Source organism: Ammodytes marinus, assembly GCF_949987685.1.
Source record: "Ammodytes marinus genome assembly, chromosome: 15".
NCBI classification, from domain to species: Eukaryota; Metazoa; Chordata; class Actinopteri; order Uranoscopiformes; family Ammodytidae; genus Ammodytes; species Ammodytes marinus.
Window position 1 is genome coordinate 25555077 of NC_137219.1, and position 20923 is coordinate 25575999.

Genomic DNA, 20923 nt, shown 5'->3' on the forward strand with positions numbered 1-20923 from the left:
GTTAGGGCAATTGAAGGATTGAATAACACAATGCAGGAAATCAACACCAGCCTTAAGGCAATCTGCCAAGCACTTTTGCCCACCAAAAAATAAAGTTTACTTTTTTCAGTGTCCCCCCTGTGTGATGTTTGGTTATTCTAGGTAAAACCATTTGGAGCTGTAGAAAATAACGCAATGCAATAACAAAGGCAGTATTAAAATTAATTGATGAACTAAAATAAGCGGGATGTTGGATAGATAAACGAATATATCCGTTTTTGCAACAAAATAAAATGTTCAGATTAGCTTTTTTAATGTTAATGGTAGCTTGTGCAGTACTTGTGCAAGCAACATTTACCTTAAAATCGTTCTACAAGTCGCTGGCGTACCAGAACAGCAGCCGCATTCGTCATCTCGCGAGCTGGTTCTGGAGGCAGCCGCTCAGGTGGATGTGGGATATCTGGTAGGGGAAGTCCCCTCTTAATTGAAAAATTGTGCAGGACACAGCAGGCCATTATAATGTTGCACACCTTTTTGGGTGTATAGAGGAGGGTGCCACCTCTGTGATCAAGGCACAGCCATCTTGTCTTCAGAACCCCGTTGGTGCGTTCTATAACAGCCCTTGTGACGGCGTGGGCTTCATTGTAATGCAGCTCCTGTGGTGTCTGTGGGTTGGTGAGGGGTGTCATTAGCCACCGCCTAAGCGGGTAACCCCAGTCCCCTGTGGATATAAAAAGATAAGTCTCTACATATAAATCACATGCATTTGTGAGTATATTCTTACCGATAAGCCAGCCGTCTCTCACAGCTCCATTCTCCAAACGCGTGCCAACTGCGCAATTGCGCAGTATGAAACTGTCATGCGTTCCTCCCGGCCACCGTGCCACAACGTTGAGCAACACACAGTTTGCATCACATATCAGCTGCACATTCACGGAATGAAAGTTTTTCCAGTTTATGAATGCAAATGCATCAACAGATGGAGCCTTGATGCGTATGTGTGTGCAGTCTATGGCACCGATTACATTGGGCATGTTGGCCAGCGCGCAAAACTCCTGCTTCACGAGTTGCCTTTGTGCGCCATAGGGGAATTGAATGTACTCCGGCATTAATCTATTAATGCCGGTAAGTACTTTGGGCAAAATGCGGCTCATTGATGGCTGGGATATTCCTGCTCTGTCTGCTATCTCCCGCTGGAAGGTCCCTGTGGCAAGGAATCCCAGCACGGATAGTACCTGCAGATGTGCGGGGATGGCGTGGCTTCTTTGAGTTGGCCTCGTCAGATTAGGCTCCAGAATGTTGCATAAATACAACAGAATTGGTCTCGGTAGACGGAAACGACTGATCAACCACTCATCACTCTCAGCCAACAAGTCTGCCCGGTCCCTGAAGTTCCTCTCTCTCCAGATAGCACCTTGTGCCAAATCGTGCAAAAGTGCAAGTTCAGCCATTGTTACCATTGTCTAAAACCGAAGTCCTTTTTATACTATGGTAATTTCAAATTCACAACACCTGGTGAGCACTATTTTGGCCGTGACAATAGTTTTTGTGTGATTTTATTATTATGATAATATTTTTTATTGATATGTAGAAAGTACGTGTTGTCTGTGGTTTTAAACAAGTAGTTTACATTCTAAATAAATCGAATCTATATCTTAAACCTTGAATTGTCAACTTATTTTCTGTAGAACATTTTTATATTTTTTTATATTTTGTCATATGTCGCATATTGCGTGTTTCAAAGGCATCAGCGTATTTTGAACATGAGAGAGAGAGTAATACGAATTAAAATTGTAATTTTCAACAGTGACAAACAGTATTTATGTCTATTCCTACATTTACACACAGCGCCACACACAGTCGGGAGCATGTGTAGATTTTGTGAGTAGCTACACAAAAATCAGCACTACTAAAAGATTGATGTATGCGGAAATCACACGTAAATTCGCGCTGCTCACGGTTTACACACAAATCCGTGCTGCTCACGTTTCATGAATAAGACCCAATGGCACTCATTTATCAATTTTGCGTGGAAACTGGTGCAGATTCTGGCGCAAATACCTCCCTACGCCAGGTATCGCGTGGGATTTATCAAACAGGCGTATCTCGCCAATCTCAGTGTACGCCAGGCCATATATTGATAAATGCGGCGGATGAAAACGAGCGTATCACGCCCCTATATTTTCTCAGTTTAGAGCATGGTTTAGAGGCCTCGCCCAGAGGTTTTACGACATGGATATGCGCAATACGGCATTTCCCTGAAGTAGAAATTGACAGAATAACAGCGAAAGTAGAAAAAAAAGAGTTTCATTTCAGAGCATTAGCCCGGGCAGCAGTTAGGAAGGAAATAACTGCTGCGGTCAACAGCGTCATGGTGTTGACTCAAAATCGCCACTAAAAAAAGCGTGTTGCTGTTCTGAAATGCAACCAACTGGGGGTGCGGGGCTGCGGGCATAATATAAGTGGTGGAGGAGAAAAAGACGCACCAACTGTCCGATAATGGTCCCCATAAAATAAATACACGTCTGCAGAGATTTGAATGATTAGAATGTATTGGCCCTTTTAGATAGCACTATTCAAAAGGGTTTTAAAAACTAAAAATAACACATTTTGCGTTATAGGCCTACTGACAGCATGCGCTTGGCACGAGTGGTCAGCCCGGCCGTCAGCTGCACAAGCCGACCCGGCAGCGATCAGCTGTGAGAGCGCCCACCGTCCTGCTCCACCAGCAGATAGGAACAACGTGCCGGTTAACGGTGGAAATAAATCGCTCGCTTTAGCATCAATGACACATTAAAAGAGGAACTAACATCTACAAAGTGCGTCAAATAAATACAATTTTAAGCTGAATGTTGTGCCGTGTATTTTTTTTTATCATAAAGAGCAGTGTATGTCTACTACATATTTAATACTTAGGCTAACATTTTGAATGAATGCAGCCCCCGTGCCTCAGTGTCCCCCCAGCTGCTCCAAGACGGAGAGCCCTCCTAAGTGGCCGGTGTGCGCACTATTGAATCAGCTCCTACTCAGTTGCACACCATAAGCTGCTAATTTTTAAGTGATTAATATCTTTATTTCGGTCTTATTTGCACTGCATTTGTATTATCTTCTAATAATTGTCCAACAAAGTCATCGGCTACCCGGCACAGCCTGCACTGCGAGTCCAAGCTGTTTTCAAATTTGCGTACACGAGCTGAGAGCTGGCGTGGGATTTGAGCGTACCCTACGCTCACGTCCATATTGATAAATGCCGAGATTTGCGTGGAAATGTACGTACACCCATTTTTCTGGTCTACGCAAGATTGATAAATGAGGGCCAATGTGTCCTTCCACGTGTGTGTGTGTGTGTGTGTGTGTGTGTGTGGGGCACTCCAAGCGTCCTTCCACGTGTGTGTGTGTGTGTGTGTGGGGCACTCCAAGCGTCCTTCCACGTGTGTGTGTGTGTGTGTGTGTGTGGGGCACTCCAAGCGTCCTTCCACGTGTGTGTGTGTGTGTGTGTGTGTGTGTGTGTGTGTGTGTGTGTGTGGGGGGCACTCCAAGCGTCCTTCCACGTGTGTGTGTGTGTGGGGCACTCCAAGCGTCCTTCCACGTGTGTGTGTGTGTGTGTGTGTGGGGCACTCCAAGCGTCCTTCCACGTGTGTGTGTGTGTGTGTGTGTGTGTGTGTGGGGCACTCCAAGCGTCCTTCCACGTGTGTGTGTGTGTGTGTGTGTGTGTATGTGGGGCACTCAATGTGTCCTTCCACGTGTGTGTGTGTGTGTGTGTGTGTGTGTGGGGCACTCTAAGCGTCCTTCCACGGGGGAGGGGGAGGCACATAATTAGGCCACCCCGAAGGTCTGCCCAGAGGAGATGATGGCCTCCAGCATATTAACTTTGAATGCATGGTACACGGGGTACACCGGCAGCCTCAGGACCATTGTGCAGGTGTTTGCTGTAGGGAAGAGGGCTGGTCCATCCTCCTGGTGCAGGAATTCCAGCTGTGGCTGGGTGGGAAAACCCACAGCTGGAATTCGGGACAAGCCTGTCGCAAATGCCAGCACCTCCCCCAAGGTCACAGTTGTATCTCCATCTGTTAGTACATAAGAAATAACTTGTAAGGACGACAGCTTGTGATCATTAACAGGAACTTTACACTGCCTGACATTCGCCAATATTTTGTTGTCCTTAGTTGCATCAGATCACAATAGAAATGCTCAAAAGTCCTTGTTTAACCCTAACTGTGAGCTAATAAACCAATGTGTCATTCTTCATCAAAACAATCTAATGTGTTATGCTGGTTATCTAGTCACAATATACAGATTGGTTCACTGGAATTCCCTATGCAGTGCTGTATTTACAGGTATAACTAGGTTCGACTTTTTAGGAGTCAGGGTTGTAGATAGAAACACTTTCTTACCCTCCACCTTGAGCAGCCAGTCCCGCCAAAAGGCAACTGTCCTGGCCTCCTTCCTCCTCCGGTTTGAGCCTGGCTCTGACATGTTCCTTGCCAGGAACAGTTCCTCCAGGTCCCCTGCAGCCAGGGGGGCTGGTATGTCCATGAAGACAGGCTGGAGTGATGAGTGGTTCACTCCAAGCACTGTCTTCAGGCCATACGTTTCCAGCCCTTCTTTAAATCTGTAAAATCAATTAGAGAAAATACATCAGAGAAAGTAGAAGGAGACAAAAAATTTAAGTCTGAAGCCACTTCTAGCCATCCTGTAAATAGTCAATGCCCAGCTCCACTTACTGTGTGAGAGCAGCCATGGTGCGGCCCTCCAGCATGAAATGAAGGGCAGCCTCCAACACCTCATCCCTTTGCTGGAGGCTTGCTACATAGGTAAAAGCCCCCATTAGGGAGAGCTCCTCCATGGCTTCCTCCACAGCCTGCCTTGCCTCTGCCACAGTTGTGGCATCTGCCATCTAATATCATACATTAGGAACAATAATCATTATTTGGGAATTCAAGTACTTTCATGGCACAAACGATCTTCCAACAGTAAAGAATGTATTCACATGTGTGTATGACATGACATGAATCACATATTGAAATTCAACATCAGTACAATATAGAGCACACACCAAAAAGTGGTTTGAATCAACATTAACCATTTACTTGCCTTCTGCAGTTTCGCCCTCAGAGTGTGATCTGTCACCTCTTCCAAAGTGGCCGGAAGAGGGGACAGATCACAGACCTGCCTATACAGCCTCTCTGAAAAGAAAGAGGGAGAGACCCTCCCCTGCACCAGGCAGATGGCAAGGATCTGGCCCACCAGCCTGTATAGCCCTTTCTGCAAAGCTGAGATAAGGAGAAAGCACAAGGTTATTGAAGTTTGTTGGTAATTTTAAATGCATGTGAAAAACTGTAAATTGTAACGCCCTATACTGTTAATTAAATTCAAAGCTTACCAACACTGTCCAGGGCCAGGGACTTGTTCCCCTCAGGGCCCTCGAAAACTTTGGAGTTCTGGATTTGGTGGATGAGGAGGGTACAGAACTCTCTGGTGGGTCCCCCCTCATCCACCGCACCCTCTGCCACCCCATCCAAATCAACAAACACCACATCTATTTTGTGGTTCGGACAGAAACTGGACCTGCCAAATGCCCTTAAAGCACAGTCCAGCTCCTCCCCCCTGATGGCATTGACCCGATTTGGGCGACCGACTTGGAGGACTCGCTCCTGGAGGGGAAGGAGGATCTCCTTCACATCAAGTGGTCTGGAAAAATTGAAATAATAAGTCAGTTGATCATTTTGTTGATAATTTTTATAAAGAAGCGAATTACCAGATGTGTCAGCTGCTTAACTAAACAAATTTTCCTATTAAAAAACTATTTGAAACTATTTTCCTGACACTGCTTGGATAAGCGCTGCTTAAGCAAGAGGGCAATATGCAGTTTCTTTGTAACTCTGACAAGTTTAAAGCATTAAGTTCAAAGTATTAGGTTATTAATGGGAAACACGAGTCACTACTCACAAACTCAAAGGGCCTGAAGAGGGAGACGGGCTAGAATGGCGAGAAGGGCTGGAAGCGGGCGAAGGGCTGGAAGCTGGAGAATGGTTTGAATATCGAGAAGGGCTGGGCAGGGTGTCAGGGTGCAGAAGTACCTGAAAAGTAAAGACAATCAGCATTCTTTACCTAGCCTCAGTACTGGCTAGGTCTAAAGAAATCCCTTTATTTGGTGACTTAATTTGAAAAAATTACTTTTATTTTTATTTATAATCTTTTATAAAGATAACTAGTAAAGGCAACTTGCTGGCTCAAGATGAGCCGGTAACCCTGAAAAAGAAGATTCTTAATGAACACACGACAGACTTGGAATTAATGTTTATAAAAAACTGTCTTGCTGAGAGTGGTTACCAACCTCCTTTATAGACCCCTCTAAACTATTTCACGAGTACTCACATATATTGTGAAAAAGAATCGTTTTGAAGCTTTTTGAAATATGAAGACTGACAACATTGGTAATTGGCTTTTATTTGGCTTTTATTTCACAACAGACAGGTAGATTCTTGTATTTTATTTACCTCATCTTCCACTGCAGGTGGAAGGGGCACGACCTCAGTGGCTGCCACAGCCCCCTGTAAAACAAGTTGTTAATGACATTTACAGTGCTCCATGTTTATATTATTTGACCTGTTTATGCTTATTTGTTAATGTTCATCTACCTTTGGCCGCACGTACAGGTTCGACCTGCCCAAAACCGAACGTCCCCGCAGGTCCTTCGGACACACATTGTCCAAAGGCACAATTCTTCGGCCTTGGCCTATGAGCCTGCAGAGATCAAAGGCCTCAGGCATATTAGCCACCTTGTCCCTGAGGGCCTGCAGGAACTCCAGGTGGGACAGGGTGTTCTCCACCGCCACTGTGCAGGTCGCTAGGAAATCTAACAAAACATGAATAAAATTATGATTTGTAGTATATACGTAAGGCCACATTCTTTGGTAGAAGATGATTGTACACGTGCACTACAATGACATCATCAAATCAACATTATCTTAAATTAATATATGCTATGTGATTATGTAGAAAATAACTGGTAATGTGGCCTTTTCAAGCCTTCAGTTGTATAGATGTAACCTGTTGAGATATTACCAATTTAAAATTACATTATGCAGTACAATACAGTTGGGTAGAAACAGAAAGAATAAGCATCCAATATAATTAAGCGGATGACGTGGTCATGTCTATGTTGGACCTGTCTATGCTTAAATCACAGCCACTGACCCTGGTGACTCCGGTAGACAGAAATGTCTTCCTTCAAGACAGAGACCGTCTTCCTTCAAGACAGAGACCTTTACGGCCACCTGTCTCCTCCCTGTTCTTCTCCTCCGATTTCTGGTGGGTCCTCCCCCTTCCACCCTTTGGAACATTCCGAATCTAGGAAAGTGTTAATTTCTTATTATTTGCATTGTACAAATAAATAATGTTTATTCTTTTATTTCGTCTACGTTAAATAAAAGTTTTTTTATACAAAAAACTAGTAGGACACATCAAACAAATCAAGAAACAATAATAATAAAGTGTCCTAAGCAATATTTATAAAATATATGTATCGTCTGTTGGGGGGAAAACTATTCTATGCATGGAGTAAAAAACAGTAATGTCGAATAATGTGTATATGAATGAGCTAATAACTTATTTTTTGAACTGTTTTAGTTCTTATGCATATGTTTCAGTGATATAAGCCAAATGAAAAGCATTTATAACAACGCCAATGTCATTTCCATCACAGTCCCTTCAAAACATGGAAAACGTGATGAAAATGACTGTTATGGAAATAACATTTAGTCACATTTCTTAAATTATCTGGTATTATGTGGCTTGTAAATGTCCTTTTTAGACTTAGCATTCAATCCACTCAAAATACACAACACATGTTTATTTTCTCATAATTTAATCAAGGAAATATGAGTTGTTTGGAAATTGTCACTTAATGTGTCTGACGTTAATGTCTTTCACTCCCCATTTAAAAGAAGGGACAGTCTGTTTACTGCAAAGTAGCCTATTATAGCTTGCCTACATAATACAGCGAATAGAAAACACTGTCAGCAACGCTGTGCAGCGCCAGCTTAAGCCCCTATCTCACTGGAATGCGACTGTTTGCGACAAGTTGGAGACTGCAGTCGCGAGGGAGTCTCTAAACTGTCTCCAAACGTTCGCGGAGGTCTCAATTTCCTCGCATGAGTCGCAGAGCCGCGCAGTCCTGTCGCATGAATTTTGAACATGTTCAAAAAAACTGTGCGACAAATCTAGTCTCAAAATAGTCTCAGAGTGGTCACGTGTCTCAAACGCGTTGCAAACCCTTCTCAATTTAGTCTCCGCGAGTCAGAAAGTGCGAGCAATGTGAGACAACTTTGCGAGGGTTTGGCGATATATGAAACTAAATTGCGACTGATTTGAGACAAAAATGAGACAGACATTCCGTTCGTGCGACACTCGCCAGACGTTCGCGAGACATAAATGCGACCTCCTGGCAAGTGTTGGGCAGGACATTCGCAAACGTGTCGTGAGGAACCAACTCAGTGAGACTGCAAGTGAAAATTGTCGCTAATTCGCATATTTTGTCGCAATTTTGTGTCTCCAACTTGTCGCACACTGTCGCAGCCCAGTGAGATAGGGGCTTTAATGCTTTTCCTACCGCTGATATGCGTACTTAATTCTTAAAATTGCTTCTCATACGGAAGCAATGATGCTCTTTTGTTTGCCCCGTTTTTTTCTGTATTGCAGAGGTGATTAGATCAGAGTTATGAGATAATATCCCTGTTAATTCTTCTCCATACCGTAAACTCATTCGTTAATATTCCTAACTCTAGGGGGACTAGCAGAGAGGTTTTCTTTTCTTTTCTTTTTTGAGAAGTGGGTAAGTGGGAGGATCAAGCATTTGTTTCTCCTGTTTCCATGGTTATCAGCGATCCATTGACGATGGCTTTTACGTACGCGATTAACCCAGAGTGAACACGCTCAGAGTTGATTGGCCCAACGCTGATCCACTGTTCTGATCAACCCTGCGCTCTGAGTTTACCAACGGAGTATGTAAAACCAGCTACCTGAAATAGGCCCCAGGACTGCTACACACATCCTTTCCAAGAACTGTCCTAGGATCTGCTACACACATGTTGTGTAGGGGAACCACTGACAGTGACTAACACTGAACGTGATCACAAAACAGACAGACTTAAATCCCTATTCACAACAACAACAAACACCACAACTCAAGACAGATTTATTATATAGGGCTCATTTTTATTCATTTATTATAGCATAGCCTTTATACCACCAGATTGTTAGTAAGATTAGTCATTACATGTTTGATTGACCAATGAGACAGAATACTAAATGCTGCAATTATCAATTAAATAAGCTTTTTACACAGCATCTCTTTCAAAAAGGAGTACTGCCCCTTGTCCTAAAACATGCCCTTGACACATTCTGATTAACTTGAATAATGTCTTGATTACATTTAATAATGGTGACAATTTGGTTTTTATTATTTTATTTTGTTCATCACATTTGCTGCTATTCTGCTAAGTAGGCTATAATATGTAAAATGTTAGGTGATATATTGTAGCCTATTAATATTAACATTTCTCTATTTAGGCCTAATCCAGTGTCACGACCTGGCTCTTCAGCCATGAAGAATTACAAGGGAGAAGCAGTCTTTAAAGCGATTATGACAACATTTATCTAAACAACATACATTTACCAACGGCTCTTCAGCCATGAAGAATTACAAGGGAGCTTGGGACACCAAAAGGCGATATTGAACCATAAAAAGAAAGCGTCTGCATGGCTGTTACGCCTCGTTTCCACATTAGTATTGCACTCGTGTCCGTTTTACGGAGGTTGCTTCTAGTGTCCAACGGAAGGAAATCTCAAGAGAGTCTGGTAGTCCGTGTCTCTGGCGATGCCGCAGCGATCGCGGGCACTCTCACTTGTCATTAAACTAATAAATATGACTGTATTTCATATCAAACAGACACATATGATGACTGTATTTAATATCAAACCGATAAAAAACGATCCAACTGTATACAGTATATCACGTATATAAAGTATTTCATATTTTATAATTAACATTTATAAATAACATTCACTCTTATTCACAAAGTGTTCAAACTATTTGAACAAGTACTTTTTAATCATCAAACTGACTTGACAATCAACATTAACTGAGTAGAAGGACATCGCATGTAAGCTAACCTAGCAAAACTTCCATACGGTCTGTCCGTAATCCACGTAAGAAGTTCAATTATTTGAACGTATAATACGGATACCGGACAGAAACAGGACAGACATATTACGGAGGGGAGGAGTTTCGGAGGCAAACAGACATTACGGAGAATCACATAGGAATGAATGGACTCTCGGTCGGATCTTTTCGGATCGCCTACGAGAATGTACGTATGTGGAAACGAGGCGTTACATTGCCTCTGTGTTTATTTCGACAAACGCAGTGAAAAGCTTCAACAAAAAACAACAAGCTTCTGAATGTAGGCTAGTGAACTGTCGTCCAAACGTCTTCAGTGCTCCGATTATTCACTGTCGCTTTGATAGATAATAACAACATTTAATTAAACGACAAATGTATCATCCTAGCCTGAGAAAAGGCAGAATGAGTGTTTTATGGTCTCACTGTCTAACCCTACATTTTCCTTCTTGTGAAATCACAGTAAGGGTTAGGATTAACAGGACAGCTGGGCCAAGGGAAGACGATGCATGTAAATCTACAGCCATGATTCATTCACATCATTGCTCTGATTGGTTGTAGTGCTATCAAATTGCGTGCAGTGCCATTTGAAGAGACAAATCTAATTCATGAGAGGCACCTGTTAAGGTGCGAACACACAACCTGGTATCACGCCGAGGCGTCACTTCCAGACGCATGGACCGGCGGCTCTATTTCACGCCTTGCCTGACCAGGGCGGCTCTATTACACACGCGCACCTCCCGCCGTCCAAATGAACGGAGGAATAGTCTAAATTAACGGAGGAATAGCACCAACAGGGGCCGACATGTTCTCCCAGGAATAGCACGTACTATCTAGCTGCAGCCCCCTCAGTGGTTAGGGTTAGGGCAAGGGGACAGGGAGAGGTTATAAAATAGATAAAACATTGACGGAAAACCGCGGCCGTCATCTTGACTACGGAGGCGCGCGTGTAATAGAGCCGCCCTGGTCAGGCAAGGCGTGAAATAGAGCCGCCGGTCCATGCGTCTGGAAGTGACGCCTCGGCGTGAGATCGGGTTGGAACACACTACACATGTTACACGCGTACAGACGCGTATAAAATCGTCTATTTTTCCATAGGGAACCATTGGTTTACACGGGTACATGGCGCGTAGATGCGTCACTAAAGCAACATTTTAGCCGCGTTAAGGGCGTTTCAGACGGAACGCGTTTGTCGCCCCTGGCAATGCATTGACAATGGAGAGGCGAGCAGGCAGAAAGAAGGTGCGGCGTTCTGTCAGGCGACACGACAAGCGGGCGCACTCCCGTGGAACTGTCGCTGCCGTGCTCGTCAAAACGCGCGCTCGCGGGAACCGTTGGAATAGTTGAGAACTGTTTAACTTTTGACGCGGTCCAAGCGCGGAAAATGGATGAGAAAATTGTCATCGCGGTCGCTGAATTCCCAGAGATTCGGTCATAATGTTAACAAAATGCACACGAAACATATAAGCAAACAAATTCTAAAATGTAAGACCATATTATACTCATATTCATACCTGAAAAAGGGAGAAGGTATTTTCTCGGATTTTACATACTTCTATAAGTACCTATTTTAAATGTGCAAGAAGATAAATAATACCAAAGTGTTTTATATGGAAATGTTCAGAACCCATTAGCCATTAGTTTTATGATGTCTATTTATGTTCTAGACCACTGTGTAAATAAATAATTGGCTTGAATGCTGAAAAATGCATTGCGATTTTTGAAAAACCTGGAGATTTGTGTGAAATAATAACCTTTAGTCATCCTGAGGAGTTGTTTTGGCTCTTGAAATTGCTTCTCCCAAGCCTTAGCTTCAAAAATGCAGTGGGAACTTTCCAAAAAACAGTAGGGAAGTGCAAAAAACATGACTAATATGAAGGTGCTTTTTCTAAACTGGTGTGGAATGTGACGCAAGATGTTGTAGAGTTTCAGTCTCTGGATAGAGCGCTCCACATGGATCCTCGCACAAGAGATTAGGCGGTTATTCTTTGCTTCCGCCTGTGTGAACTGTCCATTGATTAGGAACAATGGGATGTTCAACAGAACTCCCTCTGGTAAAATGTCCCGTATGGTGAAGCCCTTGTCTGCCATGACCATGTCACCTGGCTGCAGATGCAGGTCACTAGTGAAGGTGATGAAGCCATTGGGAGCCACACCAATCAGTGCTTTGAGTGTGGTCCGCCCTTTGTACTGGCTGTACAGGTGACTTTGTGTATCAAGTCTCTTGGTGTTGGACACAGCAACCTCTGTGCAGTCAAGCACTATTCTGCAGTTTGGGAATGGTCTGAAGAATTCTGGCAGTGACGTTTGATTTTTTGCTGTGGAGGGGATGTTGTTCTCAAGCATACCAACATACAGAATTTGATAAAGCGCACTAACAATGGTGGTAAAGATATTTGTTACTGTGGCTGTGCTACAATTGAATCGTGTTGCAAGGTCATCGTGGCCAGAATTAAGTCGAAGTTTGATTAAGGTCAGGAACAACTGATCAATTAGGGGCATAAATTGGACAGTCCAATTAGAATGATATTGAAGGTCAAATTTAGTAAGAAGTGCTTCCAAAAACAGAACAGTGGCAGCATCGGGTAATCCGGTGAAATACTGAACTCTGTGAGGGTTGGATGAAATCTGCCTGAAGGAAAAAGCTTGCTTTTGAATGTCCAATTGTTTCTTCAGTTTCTCATTTTCTTTTTTAAGCATATCATTTTCGATTTCAAGCACAACAATGCTTTTAGAAGTGCTAGGGGTATCTGCAGTTGTAATGTTAGCAAGGCAGTGTGGCTGATCTGTGGCTTCAGTTTCCTCACTGGTGGTGGGTACCATTTGCTTCTTGTGTTTGATGGTCTTGCTGAGGTTTTCTGTTGTTGGGAAAGTCTTCCCCTCATTCCAGGCAAATCGCGATGGGCCAACAGCTTTGCCGTTTTTGAAATGCAAACTGCAAACCCTGGAGTTGCAGTTTGGGGTGAAGTTCTTGCGCCTATTTAAAAAAAGGAAAGAGAGAAAATGATCATCATTACCTAAATTATTCATAGGACATGTGCACAATCAGAATATAATATAATGGTACAAATTATAAAAGCCTCGGAGAGCATAAAGATTCACAATCACGACCCAGGTGTTCATAATGACTTAGAAACGGTTGGCCTATGGAATCAAATCAAATCAGTTTTATTTGTATAGCCCAAAATCACAAACACATTTGTCTCAGTGGGCTTTACATTTCATACAATATGATATATGATACAATATGACACCCTGCCCTTACACCCTTAGCTCGGCTGAGAAAAAACTCCCAGTAAAAACCCTTTACCGGGAATTAAAAAGAAAATTGAAGAAATCTCAGAGAGAGTCGACACAGTAAGGGATCCCTCTCCCAGGACGGACATGCTGCAATAGATGTCATAAGTAGAGAAAATCACGAAGGAATTTGATCATTGACCAGGTGATTACATGGTAATACTAAGTAAAGTGCGAATAGTGTGGATGCAGGAAGACTTCAGATGCTGCCAGAGGATCCACACCGTCTCGTCTCCACCAGGGAAAACTAAGGTTTCCATCGCCGGGATTACATCCCACGTCTCCAGGTGGCGTCCTTAACCACTGCAACATCTTTCGCGTTGATGGTCCATTCTCAGATGTTATCGGAGGGGGGACCAGATCCACACCGTCTCGTCACGACCAGGGAAAACTGGAAGAGGACAGACAGGCAACCAGTGAGCAAAGCAAAAATGAATTTAAAGATTGAACAAGCAAGCGAGTAGAAAGAGTACTATCCTGATGGACGGTGAATCAGTGCTGATGTGAGGCAATAGCAGGCGGGGAGCATCCGTTCCTAGGACAGCTGATTCCGCACAGAACTCGGAATCAGCTCAGGAAATGGGTAACCTGAGCCGCTGAGTGTAGCCTAATGTAAACAGGTGAATTTAACTGGCTGGCTGTAGACAGTAATAGCCGATCAACCGTGGTCTTGGGTGGTTATGACCATAGATAGTATAATAAATATGACAAAAACACAGTATAAACCCATATCTTTTTGAGGGTTTACCTTTTGCGAGTAATTCCAGTTAACTTAAACAGCCATCAGTAAGCCGTTAACGTTAAATAAGATAAACACTAGCGCTAAAACTTTTTTTTTAAAATTTGTTTAAGGGCCCGTGTCCACCAAAAGCGTTTTAAAAAGGCGGAGCGCCTGTCTGCAATGCATTCTCTATGGCAGGACGCTCCGCGCGCTTCTTGGCGCGCGCCCCCAGTTGAAAACAGTTGAACTTTTGAAGAAAAGCGCTCCACGTCATCGACGCTTTTTTTCGAACGACCAATCAAAATCGAGGAGGAGGCGAGGCTCAAAGTATCAACAGAACACAAACTGAAACATGTCGGACGAGAGTCTAATCACAGCTGTCAGTGAGTGTCCGGTCCTGTACGACCTCACTTTGAAGTCGTATCATGACCAGAGAAAACGCAACCAGGCCTGGCGGGACATTTCAGCTGTGCTGGGCGTTACAGGTGAGAATTATTCATTAATTATTTATATTATTATCATGTTTATTAATGATATTATCGCATTTAACTATTAGCCGTTAGGTACAAACTGCCACCCGTTTACTTGCTCTTGTGTTTACAAACTACGGTAGTCAAGTAAGCTAACTAAAATTTCAGTTAGCATTAACGTTACTGATAGGTAAGCTTGATATTAACCTTGTAGGTTGTGTGAATTGCTAATTGTAGAGACATAATCTTGTATCAACAGCTGAAGTGTCCCGCAAGAAGTGGAAGTACTTGCGGGACAAATACTTGAAGGAGAGGAGGGCAGAGAGAGACAGAAAGAGAAGTGGGGCCGGTGCCACCTCTTTTAAGAGGTGGAAGTACATGGCCATTATGAGCTTCCTCGAGCGCCATGTGAAAGAGAGGGTGACGACCAGTAATATGGTTTCAGAGGAGCAGGGAGATTATAGCCAGGATAGCCAGGAAATAGCACCGGACATCTTGGCCCTGCTAGCGCCCATGATGTCCCCCCAACGAGAGGTAGGCCTATAACAAAAGCTAGTAGCCTAAAACATATGCTAAAAACATACCCTAACATACTACTAGTGTCTTGGATGTGAATAAGACTGAGCTTGTGCTAAAGGAATGACGATATGATGATGTAATTACCCTATTAAAATGTGTAAACAGACACACATCCATAGACGTCGATTACGGGGGGGATGGGGGGTACATGTACCCCCCACTTTTCGTCAAGACTCATTTTGTCCCCCCCACTTTTTAAGCCGGACATGGAGTGCGTCCAGCCGTATTAAAACACAGCGTCAAGGTCTCTCTCTCTCTCTGCGCGCGCGCGACCGTGATTGGCCGCCGCCTATCCTTGTTTCGGTGGTTCATGCGCCGTAGCTGGGGGCAGAGCCGCTCCAGCCCTGCCCGACTCGCTGGCTCTCCCAGCGGGGAGAAGCTCCAGTGATGCCCGGCGCGCAGTCGCCCTCTCGACCGCTCTCGACCGAGCGAATCTACGAGTGGCCGCCCCCCGCCAGATCTGTCTTTTCAGCTATGCTTTTCAGTCCAGAGATTCGACTATTCGGTGGCCGTGCGGGGCAATTGTAGCCAACTTATTCCTGTCGGGTTTTAATTAGAACACAGCACTGTGTCGCAAGACTGACTGCGTGCCTATAGAGAAAATGTATCTTAATGTGAGGGGAGACAGCCACTTCCCTCTGTGAGATTATATCTAGCAAACAAAGTTACAATGAATCAATCACCACCGTCACATGGACAGTGTTTAAATAAAGCTTCTCTTTATCATTATCAATAGAGCTAAGCAAATGGTGAATATTAAGCCTGCGGTCTCATCTGTAAGCGCGCAGTTTGCAATTTATGTTCAGCACCAACTGCAGCTGCAGAAGAATAATAAAACATCACAATAAATGTGTCGATTCATCTGACACGTCTACACTAATTATAGAATAAAAACTCTTAGAAAATACACAAAGTAACGGTCCTAACTCACTCTCTCTCTCTCTCTATCCTTCCTTTCGGCGAAGGTCCGTGGAAGGTGTGTGTGTGTGTGTGTGTGTGTGTGGGGGGGGGGGGGTTGCACGCGCATTAATTAAGGACACACACACACAAGCAGCTTTACTTTTGCGCGCGGGTAATCTGGGTGCAATAGCCTTCATGTTTAACAAGTAGAATAATACAGCATCATCATTCACAACTGTAAAAATATTGACATTAGGCTACTTGATCAAGTTAGCGCAGCTGTCACTTTATTTTCACATGTTGAAACCTATGACAGTATCATCGTCTCGGCTGTTCTTTGTTTGGGTACAGCCGTGGGTAAAGAAGGCGAGGTCAGCTCGACTAGCTTCCAAAAATCTCCAAGCACTCGCGACTTCAAAAAATGATTGCCTTTATTTTACAACTCAAAAAAGAACAAAACTGTCTTATAAATAAAGTAAAATATACTGGGAAACGAATAAGCCATTTTAAGCAACGAGTGAACTTAATAAGCGGTCGAAATACTTTTTTAAACCACCGCCTCTTTCCCTTGACATTTAGTTTTCATCATGACAAACACACACCAGGGGGGGTATACTACGAAACAAACTCAACAGAGCCCGGCTCTCTTTTTTTGATCTGGTTCAACATAACACATACCCTCGCTCAGAGCTAACCGGTATCACGAAGGCAGTTATCAACCTCTTATGTTGAACGAGGGTTTCAGCTTCAGGCTCTGTGCGCGTCCCCATGAGAGGGGGCGTTTGACCGTCATTTGACTCTGCTTCCGCTCAGACTGGACTGATCTTGTGCCGCTAACTTTACACAAACGGACTGATTGTGAGCAGCTGAGTAAAACAAAAGTGTGTCGCCAACTTCATTCAAGAGGAAGAGTTTGTCAGTCTGAATTATTACAGCAGAAAACAGAGAGCCGAAAAAAACTCTTACTGCAAATAGGCTAAGGAGAGTGGAATGCTGCCAGCATGGAAATTATTTATTCATTTTGCCGATCGTTCTTGCAGTGCGTAACGTGACATTATAAAACAATGAAACGTTGAACTCGGATTTAAACACTATAGGCTACCATTTAGCCTAATATAGGCCTATATATAGGCTACTTTGCTATATTTATAGCACTACGCCTATAGTCCCACACTTAAGAATGTAATTTAAGTCTGACACTGTCCCCAAATGAATAGCCTATGGAAAATCATTCAGTTTTGGGCCACATCATAATGAATACAATTTTGATTTAGACTATTAGCCTTTTATTTGAATCTTACAAATACCAATAGGCCTACATTAAAAAACCTGTAGTCTAGATTTTTTGGACAAATATGAATCTACTGTGAGAAGCTTAACCTGCGAGTCTGCAGCGATGTCTGAACTGTGACAGCTGTCACCTGTCACGTCCCAACTGTAATCGCTACTGATGAAAAGAAAGAAGCCTACAGTGAAATAATGTTGCAACCTGTGATTTTATAGAACACTTTATTAAGAGCCAATGTGTGTAGATCGCCAGGTAAAACCATTTGAGAGGAGAGCATAGAGTGGCGCTGCATATAGGTGTGGGTTATTTTACATTTTCAATAGCTGTATGTGGCAAAAAGCCGCAGCGCGATGTTACAGTTCACTCTGTAAGCCTAATGTCACGGCTTCGTTTCGTTCATTAACTTACTGATCAATAAGTTTAGATGTAACAGTTTCCTCAGTGAGAATGTAGCGCTCAGACAATATTGTCAGGTCCGCGGGATTTCTAAATGTGTAGTTTCCTTAAATGGCAGCGCTCTAAGAGCCGAATTTAAGCTCAAACTCTGAAACAAAAACTGCTCTGAGCAGGTTAGCCGTGCAGCCTCTGTTACCACGGTGATCTAGCCAGGTAAAAAGAGAGCCACCTTTCGTGATACTGAAAATGCTGGCTTTAGACTCAACAGACCTCGCTCAGCCCTTAATCTCGCTTCGTAGTATACCCCCCTGGCCTACCTGCTCGGTGCGGAAAGCCCGCCCACAAAAAACAAAGCAGTCTAGGCATAAACAGTACTAGGCCTATATAATATCATTATCATCAATTGTCCCCCCCACTTTTGAAAATGCACTCCAGAATGCCTGTTTGTCCCCCCCACTTGTTTAGCCAAATCGACGTCCATGCACACATCATATAAGATTCCTTTTATTTAACCTTTATTTTTTTCAGGGAAGGCAATTGAGAGCAAGACCTCTTTTTCAATTCAAGTATTTTTAAATTAGAAGATGAGGCATGTATAACACATCTAAGTAAAGTCTTCCTGTTCAAGATTGAAAAACAAGACTCGTTTCTGTATACAAATCTACTTTTCCCTTAAGGTTTTTGTTAGGTGAAGCCAGATGCAGAGATATTTATAAGAATTCACCATTTTAATTTGCACATTTTAAACAAACAAATGTACGCTTTCTTTCACAGGTGGTGGCTGAAAGTGAAGAGGAGATTTCTCCTCCCTCTCCCAGCCTCTCACAGTCCGCTGCGGACACCTCTCTGGCTCTGGTCACACCGCAGCTTCCTGCACCTCCACCACCACGGAGGAGACTGCTGGAGCAGCCGCGGTCTGAATTCCAAAAAAGAATCATGACATCTATTCAAAAGGAGACCTCATCCTCGGCTGTTGACGAGGATGAGCATTTTATGCTCAGCCTCGTCCCGTCATTGAGGAGGCTGTCGCACCAGAAAAAGGCCCAGGCGCGCATGAGGATGCAGCAGGTCCTGTATGATGTGGAGTTTGGAGAGTAATTCATTTGGAATAATTTTTTATTTAGATTTAGTTTTAAGATTTTTTTAAATGTGTAAATAATATTTTTGAATCATTTTCTATTTAGATTCAGTATAAGCTATAACAATTATTTAAATGTGTACATAATATCTTGGAATCATTTTCTATTTAGATTCAGTATAAGCTATAACAATTATTTAAATGTGTACATAATATCTTGGAATCATTTTCTATTTAGATTTAGTATAAGCTATAAGAAATGTTTCAAATGTGTACAAAATATCTTGGAATAATTTTCTGATGAATCAGTTAATTAAACATATTAATGCTAAGACAATGTTGTTTTGTTTTCATTACATTAGGTAGTAGATACATAATGAATGCTCTGATGATGATGAAGGTGTTAAAGGTGTGTTTTTGTCTTCAGAAGTAATCCAGCATACAACATGAATGTTAGATTGATTTAAGACATTTAATTATTAGTTTAGGTTTTTCGCCTTTTTTGATTTAAATATATACAAAAGTGATCAACTAAATTCCATCCTGCCAAGTCACTCGTCCAGGCAGGGATGAAAAATAGCAGTTGAAGGTCTCCCTCACTGCGACCGCTTCCCTGGAGGCGTTGTTGCTGCTGACCCTGGGGATGCTCTGCACTGCACCCTGCACCCTCTCCCTCACCATCCCAACGCATGTAGTTGTGGAGGATACAGGTGGCTTTCACGGCGCTCTCTGCCACTTCTGGAGACACGCCGAGAACCCTCTTGTAGAGCCTCCACTGATTGGCGAGGATGCCAAAGGCGCACTCGACAATCCTCCGGGCATGGGACAGCCGGAAATTGAAGGTCCTCCGCTCTCCCCCCAGGTTTTGGCCAGGGTAGGGCCGCAGGGGGTTCCTCCGCAGAGGAAAAGCCTCATCCCCAAAGAAAATGTGCGGCTGGGGTCCCAGATGATCTGCTCCAGGTTCCCCAGCCGCAGGGCAGTGCCAAAGGCCGAAGACGCGAGCGTGCCTCCATCGCTGCTCCTGCCGTAGGCCCCCACATCCACGACCCTGAATCGATAGCGGGCATCCACCACCGCCAGGAGAACTATGGAGAAAGACCCCTTATAATTAAAATATTGGCTGGCAGTAGACGGTGGGGCCTGGATTAGGACGTGTTTCCCGTCTATGGCGCCGAGGCAGTTGGGGAAGTCTGCCAGCCTCTAGTAGTCCCCCGCTATCTCTCTCCAGTCCTCGGCCCCTGGCACAGGCATGTATGTGGAGACCATACACTCCCATATGGCCTCACACACACTCTTGACTATCCTAGCCACAGTGCAGAACTCCACCCTGTAGCTGAATGCGATGGATCGGTACGAGTCTCCAGTTGACAGGTACCCGCAACATAAACAAAGATAGCCTACATTATCTTCAGTTAATTAGAAAACAAAAAAGAACTGCACAGTTGCTAATAAAGGTTTGCCTTCTTATTAATTAAATATGAAAATAGCCTACATTTAATTTATTGAATTAATAAGAAGGCAAACCGTTTAAATTATCCATATGACAAAAGACATGTGCACAATGGCAATAAAGCATTGTGTGTGTATGGATCTGCATGTCACAATGTTGCCAAAATAAAGTGTCTGTGTTTACAGTCAGTAACAGTATACAGTATACAATAAGAATGGGTTGTAGTAATTATTTTTGAACACTGGGTGGCGTTTTGGTACAAGACCAGGGGCCTCATTTATAAAGCTTTGCGTGGGATTCACGTGGAAGCTGGCGTACGGAAGAAATGTAGGATGTACGTGCGAACAAAAATATTCGGATTTATAAAACAGTGCGCACTCACGTCCTACGCCTGTTTCCCTTTATAAATCACAATCAACTCTAAATGTGGCGCAGCCTTTGCGGGCTTCACGTACCGCCCATATTTACCCATACATAGTCATCGACACGCCCGAATTAATATCATTTACTGAGTGCATGAAGGCGGTAGTGGCAATCGCCGACTGAAAGGGAAATGGAAAAATAAACTCCACACGGTGTGGA

General features: G+C 43.5%; 1 protein-coding gene across 1 annotated transcript; it reads left to right on the top strand.

Moving 5' to 3' along the window:
* Nucleotides 1-14532: 14532 nt before the first annotated feature.
* Nucleotides 14533-18911, top strand: LOC307262016 (transcription factor Adf-1-like; the record flags this gene model as incomplete). Its single annotated transcript, XM_080042746.1, has 3 exons — nucleotides 14533-14665; nucleotides 14910-15184; nucleotides 18588-18911. 3 exons carry the CDS (start codon nucleotides 14533-14535, stop codon nucleotides 18909-18911), a joined length of 732 nt encoding a protein of 243 aa, XP_079898872.1.
* Nucleotides 18912-20923: the final 2012 nt, after the last annotated feature.